At 39.5% G+C, this 19,543-nt stretch overlaps 1 protein-coding gene across 1 annotated transcript; it reads left to right on the forward strand.

Moving 5' to 3' along the window:
* Positions 1-8,392: 8,392 nt before the first annotated feature.
* Positions 8,393-9,025, forward strand: LOC127080534 (uncharacterized). The gene has a single exon (XM_051020852.1). It carries the CDS (start codon positions 8,393-8,395, stop codon positions 9,023-9,025), a length of 633 nt encoding a protein of 210 aa, XP_050876809.1.
* Positions 9,026-19,543: the final 10,518 nt, after the last annotated feature.

Here is a 19,543-nt window from a genome sequence, read left to right on the forward strand (position 1 = left end):
GCCAGAGTAGAAACCATTGAAGATAATAACCTAGATCCTTATGAGCACCCTCAAAATTCCTTAGCAATAAGTAACGTACCCTGGTATGCAGATTTCGTTAATTACCTAGCTGCTGATATAGTACCCCCTGATCTTGATTACCACCGCAAGAAGAAATTCTTCCACGATGTGAGAAACTTCTATTGGGACGAACCGCTCATTTTCAAAAGGGGTAAAGATGGCATTTTTCTCCGTTGCGTTCCAGAAGAAGAGGTAAATAATATTATTGAGCATTGTCATTCTGCACCTTATGGTGGACATGCGAGCACCTCTAAGACATACGCCAAGATTCTTCAAGCTGGCCTATTCTGGCCTACCATGTGGCGTGATGTCTATGCTTACATTGTCAAATGTGATAGATGCCAACGCACTGGAAACATTTCAAGACGTGATGAAATGCCTCTAAGAAACATTCAGGAAGTAGAACTCTTTGACGTATGGGGTATAGATTTCATGGGACCTTTTCCACCATCCTTAGGAAATAGATATATCCTAGTAGCTGTAGACTATGTGTCTAAGTGGATTGAAGCTATAACCGCACCCACAAATGACACCAGGGTAGTGATCAAACTATTTAAAAACTATATATTCCCTAGATTTGGAACACCACGTTTAGTCATAAGCGATGGAGGATCACACTTTATATCGAGAATATTTGACAAACTTTTAATAAAATATGGAGTTAAACACAGAGTAGCAACACCATACCATGCACAAACTAGTGGCCAAGTAGAAGTATCTAATAGGGAGATAAAACAAATCCTAGAGAAAACTGTTTCTATTTCTAGGAGAGACTGGTCTCAGAAGCTTCAAGAAGCATTATGGGCCTATAGAACCGCTTTCAAAACCCCTATAGGAACTACTCCTTACCAACTAGTCTATGGAAAATCCTGTCACTTACCGTTCGAGTTAGAGCATAAAGCCTACTGGGCCATTAAAACTTTGAATTTAGACTACCTAGCCGCTGGAGAAAAGCGTACCCTAGACATTCATAAATTAGAAGAACTTAGGCAATCGGCCTACGAGAATGCAAAAATATATAAAGAGAGGACAAAAGCCTATCACGACAAAAGAATAGTAAAGAAAAACTCAATGTAGGCGATTCTGCTCTCCTTTTCAACACTAGGTTACGACTCTTCCCTGGAAAGCTACGTTCAAGATGGACTGGTCCTTTCGAAGTATCCAAGATTCTGAGATCCGGAGCCGTAGAAATCAAGAACAAAACCTGTAGTCCATTCATTGTAAATGGACAAAGACTGAAGCTCTACGAAGGAGGAGGCATTCCAGCATACTACTCAAGCCACACCCTGATTGATCCACCAATTCCTACTACTACGGTGTATAAATTCTAATCGTCAAGCTACTGACATTAAACAAGCGCTGCGTTGGAGGCAACCCATGGTTTTTCTTTCATTTTACCTTTTCGCATTTATTTATTTTTATTTTAATTTTATTTTATCATATTTTGCATCGAGACTAAAAATTTGAATGGTTTGTATTTTCAGGATCACTTTCTTAACGTTTACAGGATGCAGGGTTTCGATGACATGCATGTGGCCTATAGAGATAATGCTCAGAAAGAGAGCAACATTGCTTTGTATCAGCGCCCTATGGCACCCACACGTTACCCTGATCAGCACTGTATGGAGGCACTGGGCATCGAGCCGAGTATCCGATTCCTTAGCCACCAGCTCCACTGGGACGAATTTGCTGATGACTTGAGTAACACATATAGGAACCTGACTTTGGAGTTCCTGAGTTCATTCGACTATGACCCATACTCTGGACCAGATGGGTATGTTGCTTTCATACTTTTCGGAGTTGAGTACTCCTTCAGTCAGAAAGAGTTCGGCGACCTGTTGGGTTTCCAGACCACTCCTGATGCTATCCCGGAGACACCAATGGGATATTTTCTGGGTAAGGAGGTGGAGAAGTTTTGGAGTGATATATCAGGTGGCGGAAGCCAAGATCCATCTATGCAGCTATCTTATGTCATACATAACCCAACCTTCAGATATTTTCAGATGATATTAGCACATTCCTTCCTGGGAAGACCGGATGTAGAGACACTACTGAGTGAAGAGGAGATCTTCCTATTATTTTGTGCATCCTAGTCTCGTCCAGTAGCATGTGGGAACTTTTTATTATACAGTCTCAGCGGTATCTCCAGATCCACCGAAGGAGTAATCCATGTGGGTGGAATCATCACACAGATTGCTGTCGCTTTAGGTCTGTCTCGCAAACTGTCACATCTTCGGATCTACTGTGGATACACTACCATGGACATCGATTTCTGTTTGACCAGAGGATTGATGAGGAGAGCCCCTTTCCACCCATGTCAGTTCCGATTGCTAGTCGACAGTGAGGCCATCCATTATTTCACACTGCCAGACCCTATGATGACCAGTGTGCATGATCCAGCGAATTGGAGTTATGCTCTAGAGGGCCAGGGAGAGACCGTCGAGGCAACGAGATCACCACCTGCTGCTGAATACACGCCTACACCACCATCTCCTAGAATCATTGTTTTCTCTAATAATCATTCATTGCAGACACCCGACATACGCACCCAGATTGCTGAGTGCCGTAGAGAGATTGCAGAGCTTAGACAGGAAGTGGCGGACCTAACTTTGCAAATGGGAGTGTCTGATCTCACCCATGCTACTGAAGCCGATTGTCTATATCAGGAGATCGCAGAGCTCAAGCAGGAGATAGCCGTGCTCCGTGGATCCACTCAGGCGGACGACACCCCTACTACCTGATCTCACCATTTCATTTCATTTTATTTCGCTTTTATATATTTATCGTATTTGCATAATCTATTTTATATTATCGCATTTAGAATATTATATACACCACTACTATACATTAGTATTTCTATTGTTATCTATATATGTTTTATATTTATTTTATTTGCATTTTAATTTTTCAGTTATTTATTTATTTATATTTAATTTGTTTTTTTTTTGTTTCAGTTTCATTTTTTTATTTTCGTTTTTACTTTTATAAAATTATGCAAGTCAAAGAAACTAGGAGAATCACAAGACAAATGCTATCCAGACCCCTCAAAGCCAAAAGACAAGAGAAGCCCAAACCAAAGGACCAAAATCCGGCCCGACCAGATTTTGCCTTGTGGCGCCCGCCATAGGACCTGTGGCGCCCGCCACAGCGTCTGTAAATGGTCAGGGCAGACCCCTTTTCTTCACCATTTTTGCAACTTACAACCTCCCAAAACCATTTTTTCACCTTGGAAAAAAGTCCTTGAACCCACAAAAAGCTCATACTTTCCTAACCACCATACCACACAAATCATTAATCCACTTCCCATTTTCGATTTCATCCGTCGGATTTTGTAAAAATCCAACCTTTTCACCAACCACTTCATCTTCTTCAAGAGCATTCAAATGGAGTTTAACGGATTTATTCTTCGAGGAGGGAAACCGGGGGAGAGACAAAGAAAAATTATTGAACGGTTGCAAAATCGGGAAATCCTCCCGACAAGGTATGTTGACGAAAACTGTCTCTATGCTTTAGGTGTCTATCATAGCATTTTCCATTTATTAGATAACTTAGGTTTGCATAATTTCTTTACCATCAAAGAACCAACCTATGAGCGGTTGACAATTGAATTTCTGAGTTCCTTAATCTATATTGTCAACCCTAACACTGCTAGCACAGTTGGTACTGTCAAATTTAGAATGTTTGCTGTTGAATACGAGTTCAGTACTGACGAACTAGCCAGCTTGTTAGGGATCCCTCATGGGGAAGGTGCTATTTGTGAGGCCCCTTTGGATTCCAAATGGTCTGTTGAGGTATTTTCCTTCTGGGAGCATTTATCAAACACTTCCATAAACTCTTTTGAAGGAGTTCTTGCCTTAACTATCCATAACCCGACCATCAGAGTTTTTAGATATCTATTGGCATGCACTATTTTTGGCCGGGAGAATCCAAATAAGGTTAACGCTAGAGAGCTTCTATATTTGCAAGGAAGCCTCACAAATAGGCGAATTAATTCGGTTCCGTTCATGCTTGCCCATATGATTTTAACTTTGAATAAAGCGGGACCGATTTCTTTTGGTGGATTGATTACGTCTATTGCTCGGGCACTTAACCTGAACAATGAGTTGGCTACCCTAGACCCCTTACCTCCTCGCACAATTAACCTAAAATTTCTGAGAGACATGAAATTGTGCCGTTCAAGGAGAGAAGGAGGTTATACACTTATGGTTCATGGTGTAGCCATCCCATCTATTGTCCTACCTTGCACTAGACGTACAGATATACGAGATGAGAGGAATTGGACCTACGATTTAGACGCTCCACCTGTTTTGGGTCCTCTTCCTCCTAACATTCCTGATGAGGCGGGACCAGACACTGATGATGAATATGATCGGAGAGAGAGATCTCCCGTACCCCATGTGTCCCCCCATCATCCTTCACCACCACACATCGCACCATCTTCTTCTTCTGCAGGTACCACTCCTACCTTCTATATTACAGAGGATATGTGGCGTGACCACATGGCTAGAGAGCAAAGGCGAGATGACCTCCTCTCTACCATCCAGCAACAAATGGCGGACAACATGAGCTTTATGCAAGAATCACAGCGGAGGACAGACAGGTCCTACAACATTGTTCTACAGTCCCTGCAAGTGATTACAAATACGCAAGCCCGTCAACAACAATACAACCAACGACACATGGCACTCATCGAAGCTACTCAAGGTTCCATTTTAGGTAACCTTCGAGAGGTGAGGACCGCTCAGGATGCACTGCAGGCGAGGATGGATAAGAGAGACCGTCGTCGTACCCGATCCCGTCATCCACCTCAGGATGGCGAGGGCACTAGTGGTCAGCAATAGGTTGCCAGGTAACTCTTCCTTATCTTATTTCGAAACATTGGGGACAATGTTCGATTTAAGTGTTGGAGGAGCATTTATCGTTTTCCTTTTATTTCCAGTTTTTATTTGCTATTTTTAGATAGTTATTTCCTTTTTAGTTGTCTATTTTGCTTTTTAGTATAATGCATGAGTCTAACGAGTCACCAAATATAGTAGATCTTTAGTACAATCCTACCTCCCCATACCTTTAGCCCCACAAATTTTTTTTTGCAAAAGAAAATAGTGTTATTCCGAAATTTTTCAGGTTTTAAAGACATGTTTTGAGTAAGGATGCGGTGACTTGGGAGAACTTTGCGAAACATCAGTATCTGTTTTAGCACCATAAGCTTCGTAAATAGAATCATTCCCGAAACCCCATATACCATGGCCTTAATCATCATTTCCGTATAAGTCCTTAGTAGTTTATCTCAGCAGTAAGCTCCGGCCTACGCATCCTCTACGTAGGGGACCGATGCAAATAAGTGAATGATCCAGAAAAACAAAAAAATAAAAGAAAGCAAAAAGGCAACTCCGGTATAGGTGACCCTCACAAAGTCATTTAAACCAAAGAATTATAAAAAATTGCTACAAAAAGAAAAAGAAAAGCAGTACCCACTGCTAGTTGGTTCAGAGGTATCTGGCACTGAACTCGGTAGGGCGGATTACGATCCGATCCCCCACAACTACAATTGGGTCCAATAAAAGGGTTTACACATGTTTATGTGCCAGAAACCCCAAGCTCTGATCATAATCACTAACAGGCCACTCTACTATGAAGCATGTACGGATAACGGGCTTAATGTGATTGCGCCTGAATGAAAAGGACACAAAAAGAGATGAAGAGGCAAGCCTAGGTATTGTGGGATAATATGGATTGGTTAATATAGGAATGAAGTTTATGTCCGTATTTGCGGATTAGTGTCATCATGATACCCTTAGTTCACTCAGTTAGTACCTATCACTGCATCCCGACTTGAACTTAGAATTTTTACCTGAAGCACTCGTTTACACAAGTTTTTCTTTCATGAGCTTTATAATGTTTTGCTTGAGGACAAGCAAAGGTTTAAGTGTGGGAGAGTTTGATAACACTGAAATTTACGTATTTTTGACTCTGATTCCACATGCATTCTAGTTGTTTTATTGTCATTTTTTTGTGTTATTTCTATGTTTTCCTTTGTTTTTAGGTTTTTACTTTAATCGGAGCCCCGATCGAGAAAAGGAGTGAAAAAGAGCCAAAAACCCTAAAATTCAGCATTTTGTGCTTATGGCCTACCCAATGGCGCGCGCCACAGACCAAGCCATGACGTGTCCAAGCTCAACTTCCCTCAACTCCCACGTTCTCCACTACATCCACTAAGGCGCCTCACTTTGGCCTTGTGGCGGACGCCATGGCCTTGTGGCGGGTGCCACAAGAGGAAAACAGTTTCCCTCCATTTTCAAGTTGAAGGGCATCCAAGTCATTTCCATCTTTTTACTTGCTTATAAATAGAAACTCGAATTCACTTTTACAATCATCCAAACTTAGAACAGAGGCAAACTCAGAAGCAACTTTGTTTCACTTAGGCATATATTCAGTATTTTATAGTGGTAATCGCTTCGCATTGGAGTGTTACCACAATTGTGTAATCAAGTATGTGATAGAGTCTGTAATCGAGTTTGGAGCACTTTGGGAGGAAGTTAATCCTGCCGCCATTTTCATTTCCGCATTGCAATTTACTCAGCCCTCCGATTGGAGCAAGTTTTTATTACTTGTCTTTATCTTATTTATTTCCCGCACTCGCTTTACTTTGTTTATTTCTCGCACTCGCTTTAAATTATTTATTTCCTCGCACTCGCTTTACTTTGTTTTTTTCTTGCACTCGCTTTAAATTATTTATTTCCTCGCACTCGCTTTACTTTTATTTATTTCCTCGCACTCGCTTTACTTTTATTTATTTCCTCGCACTCGCTTTACTTTATTTATTTCCTCGCACTCGCTTTAAATTATTTATTTCCTCGCACTCGCTTTAAATTATTTATTTCCTCGCACTCGCACTACTTTTATTTAGTTTCCGCACTCGCACTACTTTTATTTATTTTAATGCACGTTTACTTTACCATGTCTAGCTAAATTTATAAGGTTAGAATGTAAGGATCGTAATTGAACCGGTAATCCGTACAATTGTTCGTAGAAGCACTTAAGGGCTATTTTAACTTTCAAATTAAGTTTTCCCGCACTTCAATTCCGTTGGGTAAGATCGAAAGCCGTCCAATGTCTATTTAAACTTAATTGTTTTTAACTATTTCAAAAATAGCGAAAGCGCTTTGTGTAGTTCATTAGGAGTTTTTAACATTAAGAAGAAAAGAGATTTTAAAACTATTTTCGGACGCGTTTATAAGTTTAGAGTCTGGTTCGTAAAAACCTCTTTTGGTTAAGAAATCCAGGTTATAATACTTTTCAACTTAGTCAAGATACTATATTTCTTAAAAATAGGTTTACTACTCTAACGCAATGCGCGCCTTTTTATAAGTGACAATAAGAGGGTTCGATTAGGGAGTACAACTCGGTTCTGAATACGCGAAAGTGACAGTTCCCGTTAAATTAGTTCTTTTCAAAGTAGGAAACATTGCCCATAAGTAATTCTATTAGAAAGTACTTGGATTATCAATTAATTATGTGAATTACATTCGACCCCGTCTTTATTAATTAATATTTTTTTAACACTTTAATTTTCAGTGCACACTCTGAAAACACCTATTTCAATTACCTTTGATAAACACCATACCAATAGATAACGATAGCTTGACACTTGGTCTCTGTGGATTCGATAATCTTTTATATTACTCTGACGCGTTCGTATACTTGCGAAAAGCACGCATCAATTTCCATTGAAAGAATGGCAACTCATAATGTTCAATTCCAAGAAGAAACTAGAAACAATCATAAAAACACTACCGCTTCCATAAAAAATCTTGAAGTTCAGATGGGTCAGATAGCATAACAATTAGCCTCGAGTTCTCAAGCACCAGGTGCTCTACCGAGTACAACTATGACAAATCCTAGAGAGCACAATAATGTTAGTGTTGTGACAACAAGAAGTGGTAAATCTCATGAAGTCCTTGAGGAGAAAGCTGAAGATGAAGATCAACTACTTGAAGTAGATCTTAAGATCAAGGAAAATGAAGCTGTAAGGGAAGAATTTGTTGCACCTAAACAAGTGGTGAAAGAAAAAGTCATTGAACCAAAATCGGTCATTAAGCTTCCCTTTCCCATCAAAAACAATAAAAAGGCGCAACATGAGAAAAACTTTGAGAAATTCTTAGAGTTGTTAAAGAAGCTAGAAATCAACATTCCGCTTTTGGAAGCAATTGAACAAATTCCTACCTATGCTAAGTTCATGAAGGACATCATTTCTAAGAGGCGAACCATTGACACAAACCCGATTATTCTAACAGAAACTTGTAGTGTTATTTTGTAGGGTATGAAAATTCGGATGAAGAAGAAAGATCGAGGAGTTGTCACCATCCCTTGCACCATTGTTGATAGGTCATTCAAAAAATCTCTTATTGATCTAGGAGCTAGTGTGAGTCTCATGCCTTTATCCATTTACAAGAAACTGGGTATAAGGGTTGTGCAAGATACCAGGATGACACTTAAATTTGCCGATCATTCGGTCAAGAAACCTTATGGGATAGTTGACGATGTTCTAATGAAGATTGATAAGTTTGTATTCTCGGTGGATTTTGTGATTCTAGAAATGCCTGAGGATGAAGAGATTCCTCTCATTCTTGGGAGACCCTTTTTAGAGACTGGAAGATGTTTGATCAACATAGAGGAAGGTACTATGACTTTGAAGGTCTATGACGAGGAATTAAAAATTGATGTTCGAAACACCATGAAATACAAAGATGATATTGACACTAGTCATACAATAGAGGTTATAGATCAAGTGATTGCTTATGATAGTCCTTTGAATGCACCGCAGTTACCTTTAAAAAGAGTGTTGAGCTTGTCCATTTTTTACAATGATAAAGAAGTGGACAACAGAGAATCAGAAGTGCTAGCCGTGATGAACGCACAACCCCCTTGGAAAGGATCTCGACCACACCGGTGGGAAGATTTATGACAACCTCAATCATCAGAGGAAAATAAAGAGTCCAAGAAGGGGACGAAGTTGAAACAACTTCCCGAGAATCTCAAATATGTCTTCCTCGATTCCGAAGGTAAATGCCTGACTATAATAAATTCGAGCCTAAAGAGTATCCAAGAAGAGAAACTCATCCAAGTCCTAAAAAGTAACAAGAATTCTATCGGATGGGCAATTGAGAATTTGAAAGGTATTATCCCTACAGTGTGCATGCATAAAATTCTCATGGAAGACTATCACAAACTTGTTGTCCAGCCCCAAAGGAGACTTAACCCAATAATGAAAGAAGTGGTCCAGAAAGAAGTGGTGAAGTTATTAGATGCTGGTCTTATCTACCCTATATCTGATAGCTCATGGGTGATTCCGGTGCATGTGGTCCCCAAAAAGGGGGGAACCACCGTCATTAGAACCGAGAAGGATGAGATAATCCCTACAAGGACAATTACAAGTTAGCAAGTATGTATTGACTAAAGGAGGTTAAACATTGTGACCAGGAAAGACGACTTCCATTTGCCATTCATTGATCAAATATTGGAAAGGTTAGCTGGTCATGATTACTACTTCGGGTATAATCAGATTGCAGTTGCTCCGGAAGATCAAAAGAAGACAACATTCACATGCCCTTATGGTGTATTTGCTTACAAAAGAATGTCATTCGGGTTGTGTAATGCACCAGCCACCTTCCAACGTTGCATGACTTCCATTTTTGCTAACATGCTTGAAAAGCATATGGAAGTGTTCATAGCTGATTTTTCTGTCTTTGGGTCTTTGTTTGATAACTGTTTGACTAACCTTTCTCTTGTTTTAGACAGGTGCCAGCAAACGAATTTGCTTCTGAACTGGGAGAAGTTCCATTTCATGGTGTGATAAGGAATAATCTTGGGTCACAATTTCCTACAAGGGAATTGAATTTGACCAAGCAAAAGTGGAGGTGATATCTAAACTTCTTCCTCTGGTAAACGAAAAAGTTATCAGGATTTTCTTAGGACATGCGGGTTTTTACCGCAGGTTCATAAGAGATTTCTTTAAGATAGCCAAACCGTTAACCACTCTATTGGTTAAGGATAAGGCTTTTGTGTTGAATGAAGAATGTGACGCAACTTTTGAGACATTGAAAAACAAATTAGTATCGGCACCAATTGTACCAGATTGGTCTCTCCCGTTTGAGAACATGTGCGATGCTACTGATAGTGCTGTAGGGGCAGTTCTAGGACAGCGGAGAGAGAAGTTGTTACATGTTATTTACTATGCTAGTCATGTGTTGAACCCTTTGCAGATGAATTATACAACTACTGAGAAGGAGTTGTTAGCAGTGGTTTATGCATTTGAAAAATTCTGGCAATACCTATTAGGATATAAGGTTGTTGTTTATACTGACCATGCTGCTTTGAAATATTTATTTGCTAAACAGGATTCTAAGCCGAGGCTTCTGAGATGGATTTTGCTCCTCCAAGAATTTGATGTGGAAATTAGGGACAAAAAGGGATGTGAAAACGTAATTGCCGATCATTTGTCTCGAATGTCACCAATTGAAGAAACGGAAGACAAGAGACCAAGAAAGGATGAGTTTGCTGATGAACACATCCTAGTTATCATTGGTATCCCGTGGTTCACAGACTACGCGAATTATCTGGTAGGTGGTGTAATCCCTAATGATTTCCATGCTAACAAGAAGAAAAAGTTTTTACATGATTGCAGGTTCTACTTATGGGATGACCTATTCCTATACAAGAGAGGAGTAGAAGGATTAGTCATAAGATGTGTCCCAGAGGAGGAACAAAGGGATGTGCTTAGAGCTTGTCATGACTCAGACTATGGAGGACACTTTATTCATGACAGAACATCAGCTAAAGTCCTCCGATCGGGTTTATACTGGCCCACACTGTTCAAAGATGCCCAAGACATAGTCAAGGAGTGCGACAGATGTCAAAGAACATGTAATATTTCTAAGAGGAATCAGATACCGCAAAACGCTATGCTGGAAGTCAAATTGTTTGATGTGTGGGGAATAGACTTCATGAGACCGTTTCCACCATCATTTGGAAATACTTACATCTTAGTGGCAGTGGACTATGTGTCAAAGTGGGTGGAAGCGGTGACATTACCCACTAATGATTCCAGAGTTGTAGTGACTTTTCTGAAAAAAAATATTTTCTCGAGATTTGGAGTGCCGAGAGCACTTATCATTGATGAAGGTACCCATTTCTTAAAAAAACTGATGGAAAATCAGCACCAATTAGTATCGGCCCCAATTATACCAGATTGGTCTCTCCCGTTTGAGATCATATGCGATGCTAGTGATATTGCTGTAAGGGCAGTTCTAGGACATCACAGATGAATTATACAATATTGAGAAGGAGTTGTTAGCAGTGGTTTATGCATTTATTAAATTCCGGCAATACCTGTTAGGATATAAGGTTGTTGTTTATACTGACCATGCTGCTTTGAAATATTTTTAATTGCTAAACAGGATTCTAAGCCGAGGCTTCTGAGATGGATGTTGCTCCTCCAAGAATTTGATGTGGAAATTAGGGACAAAAGGGGATGTTAAAACACAGTTGCCGATCATTTGTCTTGAATGTCGCCAATTGAAGAAACGAAATACAAGAGACCAAGAAAGGATGAGTTTACTGATGAACACATCCTAGCTGTCATTGGTATCCCTTGGTTCACAGACTACACAAATTATCTGGTAGGTGGTGTAATTCCTAATGATTTCGATGGTAACAATAAGAAAAAGTTTTTACATGATTGCAGGTTTTATTTATGGGATGACCTATTCCTATTCAAGAGAGGAGTAGATGGATTAGTCATAAGATGTGTCCCAGAGGAGGAACAAAGGGATGTGCTTAGAGCTTGTCATTACTCAGACTATGGAGGACAGTTTATTCATGACAAAACATCAGCTAAAGTCCTCCTGTCGGGTTTATACTGGCCAACACTGTTCAAAGATGCCCAAGACATGGTCAAGGAGTGCGACAGATTTCAAAAAACACGTAAAATTTCTAAAAGGAATCAAATACCGTAAAACGTTATGCTGGAAGTCGAATTGTTTGATGTGTGGGGAATAGACTTCATGAGACCGTTTCCACCATCATTTGGAAATACTTACATCTTAGTGGCAGTGGACTATGTGTCAAAGTGGGGGGAAGCGGTGACATTACCCACTAATGATTCTAGAGTTGTACTGACTTTTATAAAGAATAATATTTTCTCGAGATTTGGAGTGCCGAGAGCACTTATCAGTGATGAAGGTACCCATTTCTTAAATAAACTGATGGAAAATCTGCACCAATTAGTATCGGCGGAAATTGCCCCAGATTGGTCTCTCCCGTTTGAGATCATATGTGATGCTAGTGATATTGCTGTAAGGGCAGTTCTGGGACAGTGCAGATGAATTATACAACTACTATGAAGGAGTTGTTAGCAGTGGTTTATGCATTTGATAAATTCCGGCAATACCTGTTAGGATATAAGGTTTATGTTTATACTGACCATGCTGCTTTGAATTATTTATTTGCTAAATAGGATTCTAAGACGAGGCTTCTGAGATGGATTTTGCTCCTCCAAGAAATTTATGTGGAAATTAGGGACAAAAGGGGATGTGAAAACACAGTTGCCGATCATTTGTCTCGAATGTCGCCAATTGAAGAAACGGAAGACAAGAGACCAAGAAAGGATGAGTTTTCTGATGAACACATCCTAACTGTCATTGATATCCATTGGTTCACAGACTACGCGAATTATCTGGTAGGTGGTGTAATCCCTAATGATTTCGATGCTAACAAGAAGAAAAAGGTTTTATATGATTGCAGGTTCTACTTATGGGATGACCTATTCCTATACAAGAGAGGAGTAGATGGATTAGTCATAAGATGTGTCCCTGAGGAGGAACAAAGGGAGGTGCTTAGAGCTTGTCATGACTCAGGGACTATGGAGAACACTATATTCATGACAGAACATCAACTAAAGTCCTCCGGTCGGGTTTATACTGGCCCACGCTGTTCAAAGATGCCCAAGACATAGTCAAGGAGTGCGACAAATGTTAAAGAACATGTAATATTTCTAAGAGGAATCAGATACCTCAAAACGCTATGCTGGAAGTCGAATTGTTTGATGTGTGGGGAATAGACTTCATGAGACCGTTTCCACCATCATTTGGAAATACTTACATCTTAGTGGCAATGGACTACGTGTCAAAGTGGGTGGAAGCGGTGACATTACCCACTAATGATTCCAGAGTTGTCGTGACTTTTCTAAAGAACGATATTTTCTCGAGATTTGGAGTGTCGAGAGCACTTATCAGTGATGAAGGTACCCATTTCTTAAACAAACTGATGGAAAATCTGCACCAATTAGTATCGGCGCCAATTGTCCCAGATTGGTCTCTCCCGTTTGAGATCATATGCGATGCTAGTGATATTGCTGTAAGGGCAGTTCTAGGACAGCGCAAATGAATTATACAACTACTGAGAAGGAGTTGTTAGCAGTGGTTTATGCATTTGATAAATTCTTGCAATACCTGTTAGGATATAAGGCTGTTGTTTATACTGACCATGTTGCTTTGAAATATTTATATGCTAAACAGGATTCTAAGCCGAGGCTTCTGAGATGGATTTTGCTCCTCCAAGAATTTGATGTGGAAATTAGGGACAAAAGGGGATGTGAAAACAAAGTTGCCGATCATTTGACTTGAATGTCGCCAATTCAAGAAACGGAAGACAAGAGACCAAGAAAGGATGAGTTTGCTGATGAACACATTCTAGCTGTCATTGGTATCCCTTGGTTCACAGACTATGCGAATTATCTGGTAGGTGGTGTAATCCCTAATGATTTCGATGCTTTACATGATTGCAGGTTCTACTTATGGGATGACCTATACCTATACAAGAGAGGAGTAGATGGATTAGTCATCAGATGTGTCCCAGAGGAGGAACAAAGGGAGGTGCTTAGAGCTTGTCATGACTCAGACTATGCAAGACAATTTATTCATGACAGAACATCAACTAAAGTCCTCAGGTCGGGTTTATACTGGCCCATACTGTTCAAAGATGCCCAAGACATAGTCAAGGAGTGCGACAGATATCAAAGAACATGTAATATTTCTAAGAGGAATCAGATACCTTAAAACACTATGCTGGAAGTCGAATTGTTTGATGTGTGGGGAATAGACTTCATGAGACCGTTTCCACCATCATTTGGAAATACTTACATCTTAGTGGCAGTGGACTATGTGTCAAAGTGGGTGGAAGCGGTGGCATTACCCACTAATGATTCCAGAGTTGTAGTGACTTTTCTGAAGAAAAATATTTTCTCGAGATTTGGAGTGCCGAGAGCACTTATCAGTGATGAAGGTACCCATTTCTTAAACAAACTGATGGAAAATCAGCACCAATTAGTATCGGCGCCAAATGTCCCAGATTGGTCTCTCCCATATGAGATCATATGCGATGCTAGTGATATTGCTGTAAGGGCAGTTCTAGCACCACACAGATGAATTATAAACTACTGAGAAGGAGTTGTTAGCAGTGGTTTTCGCATTTGATAAACAGGATTCTAAGTCGATGCTTCTGAGATGGATTTTGCTCCTCCAAGAATTTGATGTGGAAATTAGAGACAAAAGGGGATGTGAAAACACAGTTGCCGATCATTTGTCTCGAATGTCGCCAATTGAAGAAACGGAAGACAAAAGACCAAGAAAGGATGAGTTTGCTGATGAACACATCCTAGTTGTCATTGGTATCCCTTGGTTTACAGACTACCCGAATTATCTAGTAGGTGGTGTAATCCCTAATGATTTCGATGCCAACAAGAAGAATTTTTTTTACATGATTGCAGGTTCTACTTATGGGATGACCTATTCCTATACAAGAGAGGAGAAGATGGATTAGTCATAAGATGTGTCCCAGAGGAAGAACATAGGGATGCACTTAGAGCTTGTCATGACTCAGACTATGGAGGACACTTTACTCATGACAGAACATCAGCGAAAGTCCTCCGGTCGAGTTTATACTGGCCCACACTGTTCAAAGATGCCCAAGACATGGTCAAGGAGTGCGACATATGTCAAGGAACACGTAAAATTTCTAAAAGGAATCAGATACCGTAAAACGTTATGCTGGAATTCGAATTGTTTGATGTGGGGGGAATAGACTTCATGAGATCGTTTCCACCATCATTTAGAAATACTTACATCTTAGTGGCAGTGGACTATGTGTCAAAGTGGGTGGAAGCGGTGGCATTACCCACTAATGATTCCAGAGTTGTAGTGACTTTTCTAAAGAACAATATTTTCTCGAGATTTGGAGTGCCGAGAGCACTTATCAGTGATGAAGGTACCCATTTCTTGAACAAACTGATGGAAAATCAGCACCAATTAGTATCGGCACCAAATGTCCCAGATTTGTCTCTCCCGTTTGAGATCATATGCGATGCTCGTGATATTGCTGTAAGGGCAGTTCTAGGACAGCGCAGATGAATTATACAACTACTGAGAAAGAGTTGTTAGCAGTGGTTTATGCATTTGATAAATTCCAGCAATACTTGTTAGGATATAAGGTTGTTGTTTATACTGACCATGCTGCTTTGAAATATTTATTTGCCTAACAGGATTCTAAGCCGAGGCTTCTGAGATGGATTTTGCTCCTCCAAGAATTTGATGTGTTAATTAGGGACAAAAAGGGATGTGAAAACACAGTTGCCGATCATTTGTATCAAATGTCACCAATTGAAGAAACGGAAGACAAGAGACCAAGAAAGGATGAGTTTGCTGATGAACACATCCTAGCTGTCATTGGTATCCCTTGGTTCACAGACTACGCGAATTATCTAGTAGGTGGTGTAATCCCTAATGATTTCGATGCTAACAAGAAGAAAAAGTTTTTACATGATTGCAGCTTCTACTTATGGGATGACCTATTCCTATACAAGAGAGGAGTAGATGGATTAGTCATAAGATGTGTCCCAGAGGAGGAACAAAGGGATGCGCTTAGAGCTTGTCATGACTGTCGCATTACGCGAAAAACCGGCAGGAAAACGAAACAACAGAGTCGCCACCGTGCGTTATTTATCCCAAAAGAGGGAAAGGAAACGCTCGAAGTAAACCTGGAAAGGAATGGTCTCGCGACCAAAGAGAGATGGGATCGGGAGTCGATTATGCGAAGGGAAGGTATTAGCACCCCTACGCATCCGTCGTACTCGACGGGATCCACGCACAAAAGAAAGGATAAGGTTGCTGAAAACTGCTCAAACAAATTGCACACACAGGCTGAAAGGAGACACAGAAAGACAAAAGAAACTAACTCGGCAGGTGTAAGACCCCAATTTTGTCCCTAAGATCCCTCATGGCATCATATCATATCATATCATTGCCTCAAGGATCTTTGTGCACCTTTGCCTCCTTCTTTGTGGGTGGGTTGTCTTGTGAGTGTGGTTCTTGATCACCCAGCATGTATTGCATTTGTATATCATTGCTTTTCATTTGTTTATTAACCCAAAAGTACAAAAATATTGTCATCTAACCTTGTTACTTGCAGATGAAGCAATTAGGTCAAATCAGTCAAGCAGGTCATTGAGCAATGGATGGTGGCCATTCTTGAAGAATTTGGGAACCATGATCATTCATAAGAGATTCATGTGAGTTGTGACATCATTTTGAATCAAGATCTCAAGAGAAAGAGGCTTGAAATTTATCAAAGCATGGTTCAGTCAACCAAAACCCTAGCAAAGTCAACTATGGTCAACTGTGCATTTAATCAGTGATTTGATGGTGGGAAATGGTTTGAGAGGTCTCATTCATGTCCATACAAGCCTCATATAACATGTCAAACATCAACAATGAAGAATTGGAGGTCAGACAAAAAGTTTCCCAAAATAGTAATGACCTGTAATTTCCAACTGCCAAAAATGGAAAGTCCTTCTCCTCAACTTTACATCACCAAGAAAGCTTCAAATAAACATTTGTCCAACATGAAAGTTTAAGATCTTGCTCTTGCCTTTCCAAAAAGTCCAAGAACATCCATTTCTCATGTGTGGTTGGCAAGTTATGATCAAATCATTGTCCATGGATTTTGAACTTCAACAAGGCATAACTTTTGCATAGAAAGACCAATTAATGTGGTTCTTTTTTGAGCAAGTTTCTCTTGATCCCTACTATCATAATCATGCATTAGCTCACAAAAAATCATCACATAAAAAGTCCATTTTTCAAGTGAATTAATTTGAATTTTTGGTGGGAAAATTTGAATTTGAAAATTAGGCATTTTTTCCATTTCAAATCAATTCCAATTGCATCCAAACAATATTTGAAGTGCATTTCAAGGGGAATTTCGCACTGTAGCATGCCATGCACATGCATAAGGGTGGTTTTGTCCATTTGCCCCAAACATTTGATTTTCACTAATTTTCTATTACCAATTGATTAATCATGATTAAGCTTGGTTAATTAGGAGTATATATAGTGAAATCATAACAGAAAAACCCTAACCACAATCCACAAATTCAGATCTAAATTTTTTCTCTCATATTTTTCTCAATCTTTTCTCAATTTTTCTTTCATTTCTTGAAAGCATTTGCATAGTTCTTGCTCTGTTTATCATCTAGCATCATCACTGAACAATTCTCAAGCCAAGAAACACCTGAATTCGTGCATATTTGGAATTGCTCAAAGTGAGAACAACAATGGTGAAGCATTGAAATTGTAGAATCGTGCCAAGCTGAGCTTCGATCTTCCTTCTAAGCATCTCCATAAGCGTTGTAGAAGAAGCATTTGGACGTGGCAAGGCTTAATTGCAGCTGAATCGAGCTCTGTTCTACAAGAGGTAAGAATTCGACCTCCATTATTTTATTGTTAAGTGACATGATGTTATAGATCATTGCTTGCTGAGTTGTTTAAGCTTTGAATCGCTTGAAACCATGCCAAACTGAGAGAGAACGGTTGATTCAAAATTTTCATGTTGATTCTTGATTCACTCGATCCATGCTTAATCTGTTGTTGTTTGATGAATTAGTTGTTGTTTGTTGATGCCTAATGATGGATATACATGATGCCATGCCTGATTTTCGTTTCTGGAACTTTCCATTTTTTTCTGGAAAATCGTTCATGAAGATCACGAGGATCTTCACTTGTTCTTGCTGGCTGGAGATTTCCTGCGGATTTATCCGCAACCTTCATCGCCTGGCCACGGAATTACCTGCGGATTCCTTTGTGTTTCCTGCGGATTCATACGTACTGCATGGGCGTGCATGCCTAGGGTTCGGTCTAAACGACCGCGTTTTGCTTGGCGCCATATTCAAATGTTCAGCATAATTACAACTTTGCCACGCGCTTCATTAATTCATTTTAATTTTCAAATTTTTATTTCATTTCATGATTAATCTTCAAAAAATCATAAAAACTTCATTCTTAATCCAAATTGAGTGGGAATTTTTGCATTGATCTCCATTTTTTCTCTAGTTTTTTACTAGCATGATAGCAAAAGTTGTGCACGGCTGGTTTTCGTTTTGGTCTAATGATTTTGTTCATGTATGCTTTTTGCCTATGCTTTGCCATTTCATTCATGAAATCTTGATGGTTGATCCTATGGAGCTGAAATTTTATATGCATGATCTAGACTCATTCCTGGTCATTTTGGTATATGGTTTGCTAATTTTGCATTTCTGGATTGTGAGATATGATGTAATCTTTTGAGGTGTGACAATGTATGTCACACCATGTTGTGTTCATGTTCTTGATTTTATTTTCCATGCCTATTGAACTTGAAATGACCTGTACTTTTGCATGTTGATACTTCTGGATGTCTAGTTTGCTGGTGATTTTTCCTGGAATTTTTGAATGCATTTTCTATTTGTTTGAGAATTTTCCCTCTGTTTGACCAATTGTGAATATTTTGAGAGTCATGATATCATATGATTTGTGAAATCCTTGTGGCTTATTGGATGAAATTTAAATTTGGCATGTGTATTGTAGACATCTTAAAGTTTGCCATGGCCTTGATCTCATTCATTTCTCATGTTTGGTCACTGTTTTATGGTTGCATGAAGTTGATACATGATTTGTGGTCTTGTAAGAGCTTGTATGAACATGCTTTGACTTAGGGATTTTGATTGACTTGCTTCCCTTTATCCAAATGCCATGAAATTTGGTATGCTGCTCATTCAATGTGTTCTGTTTAAGCATGATTTTTCCTGGAACTTATTGAGCCATTTTGGTATTGATATGCTTGTGTTCATTCTGTTTACATCATTGAGTTCTTAACTTGCCTAGTTTGACATGATTTGCTTATGAAATGCAATTGGTGTATAGTTTTGATATGGGACCAACTGGAATTGGTTCTTATTTGATTAATCTTGATTTTGATCAAGTTTCATGTTCTGTTTTAAATATTTTCTCCTCCTTTGACCCTAGGCTTTGGCCTAAGGGTTTACTTCTCACATTTGAGTTTGTTTTCAGGTTAAAGAAGCAATTGCTTTAAGGAGATTAATTCAAGTTGATTGAGT

This window comes from Lathyrus oleraceus, chromosome 5 (genome assembly GCF_024323335.1).
Source record: "Lathyrus oleraceus cultivar Zhongwan6 chromosome 5, CAAS_Psat_ZW6_1.0, whole genome shotgun sequence".
Taxonomy (NCBI): domain Eukaryota; kingdom Viridiplantae; phylum Streptophyta; class Magnoliopsida; order Fabales; family Fabaceae; genus Lathyrus; species Lathyrus oleraceus.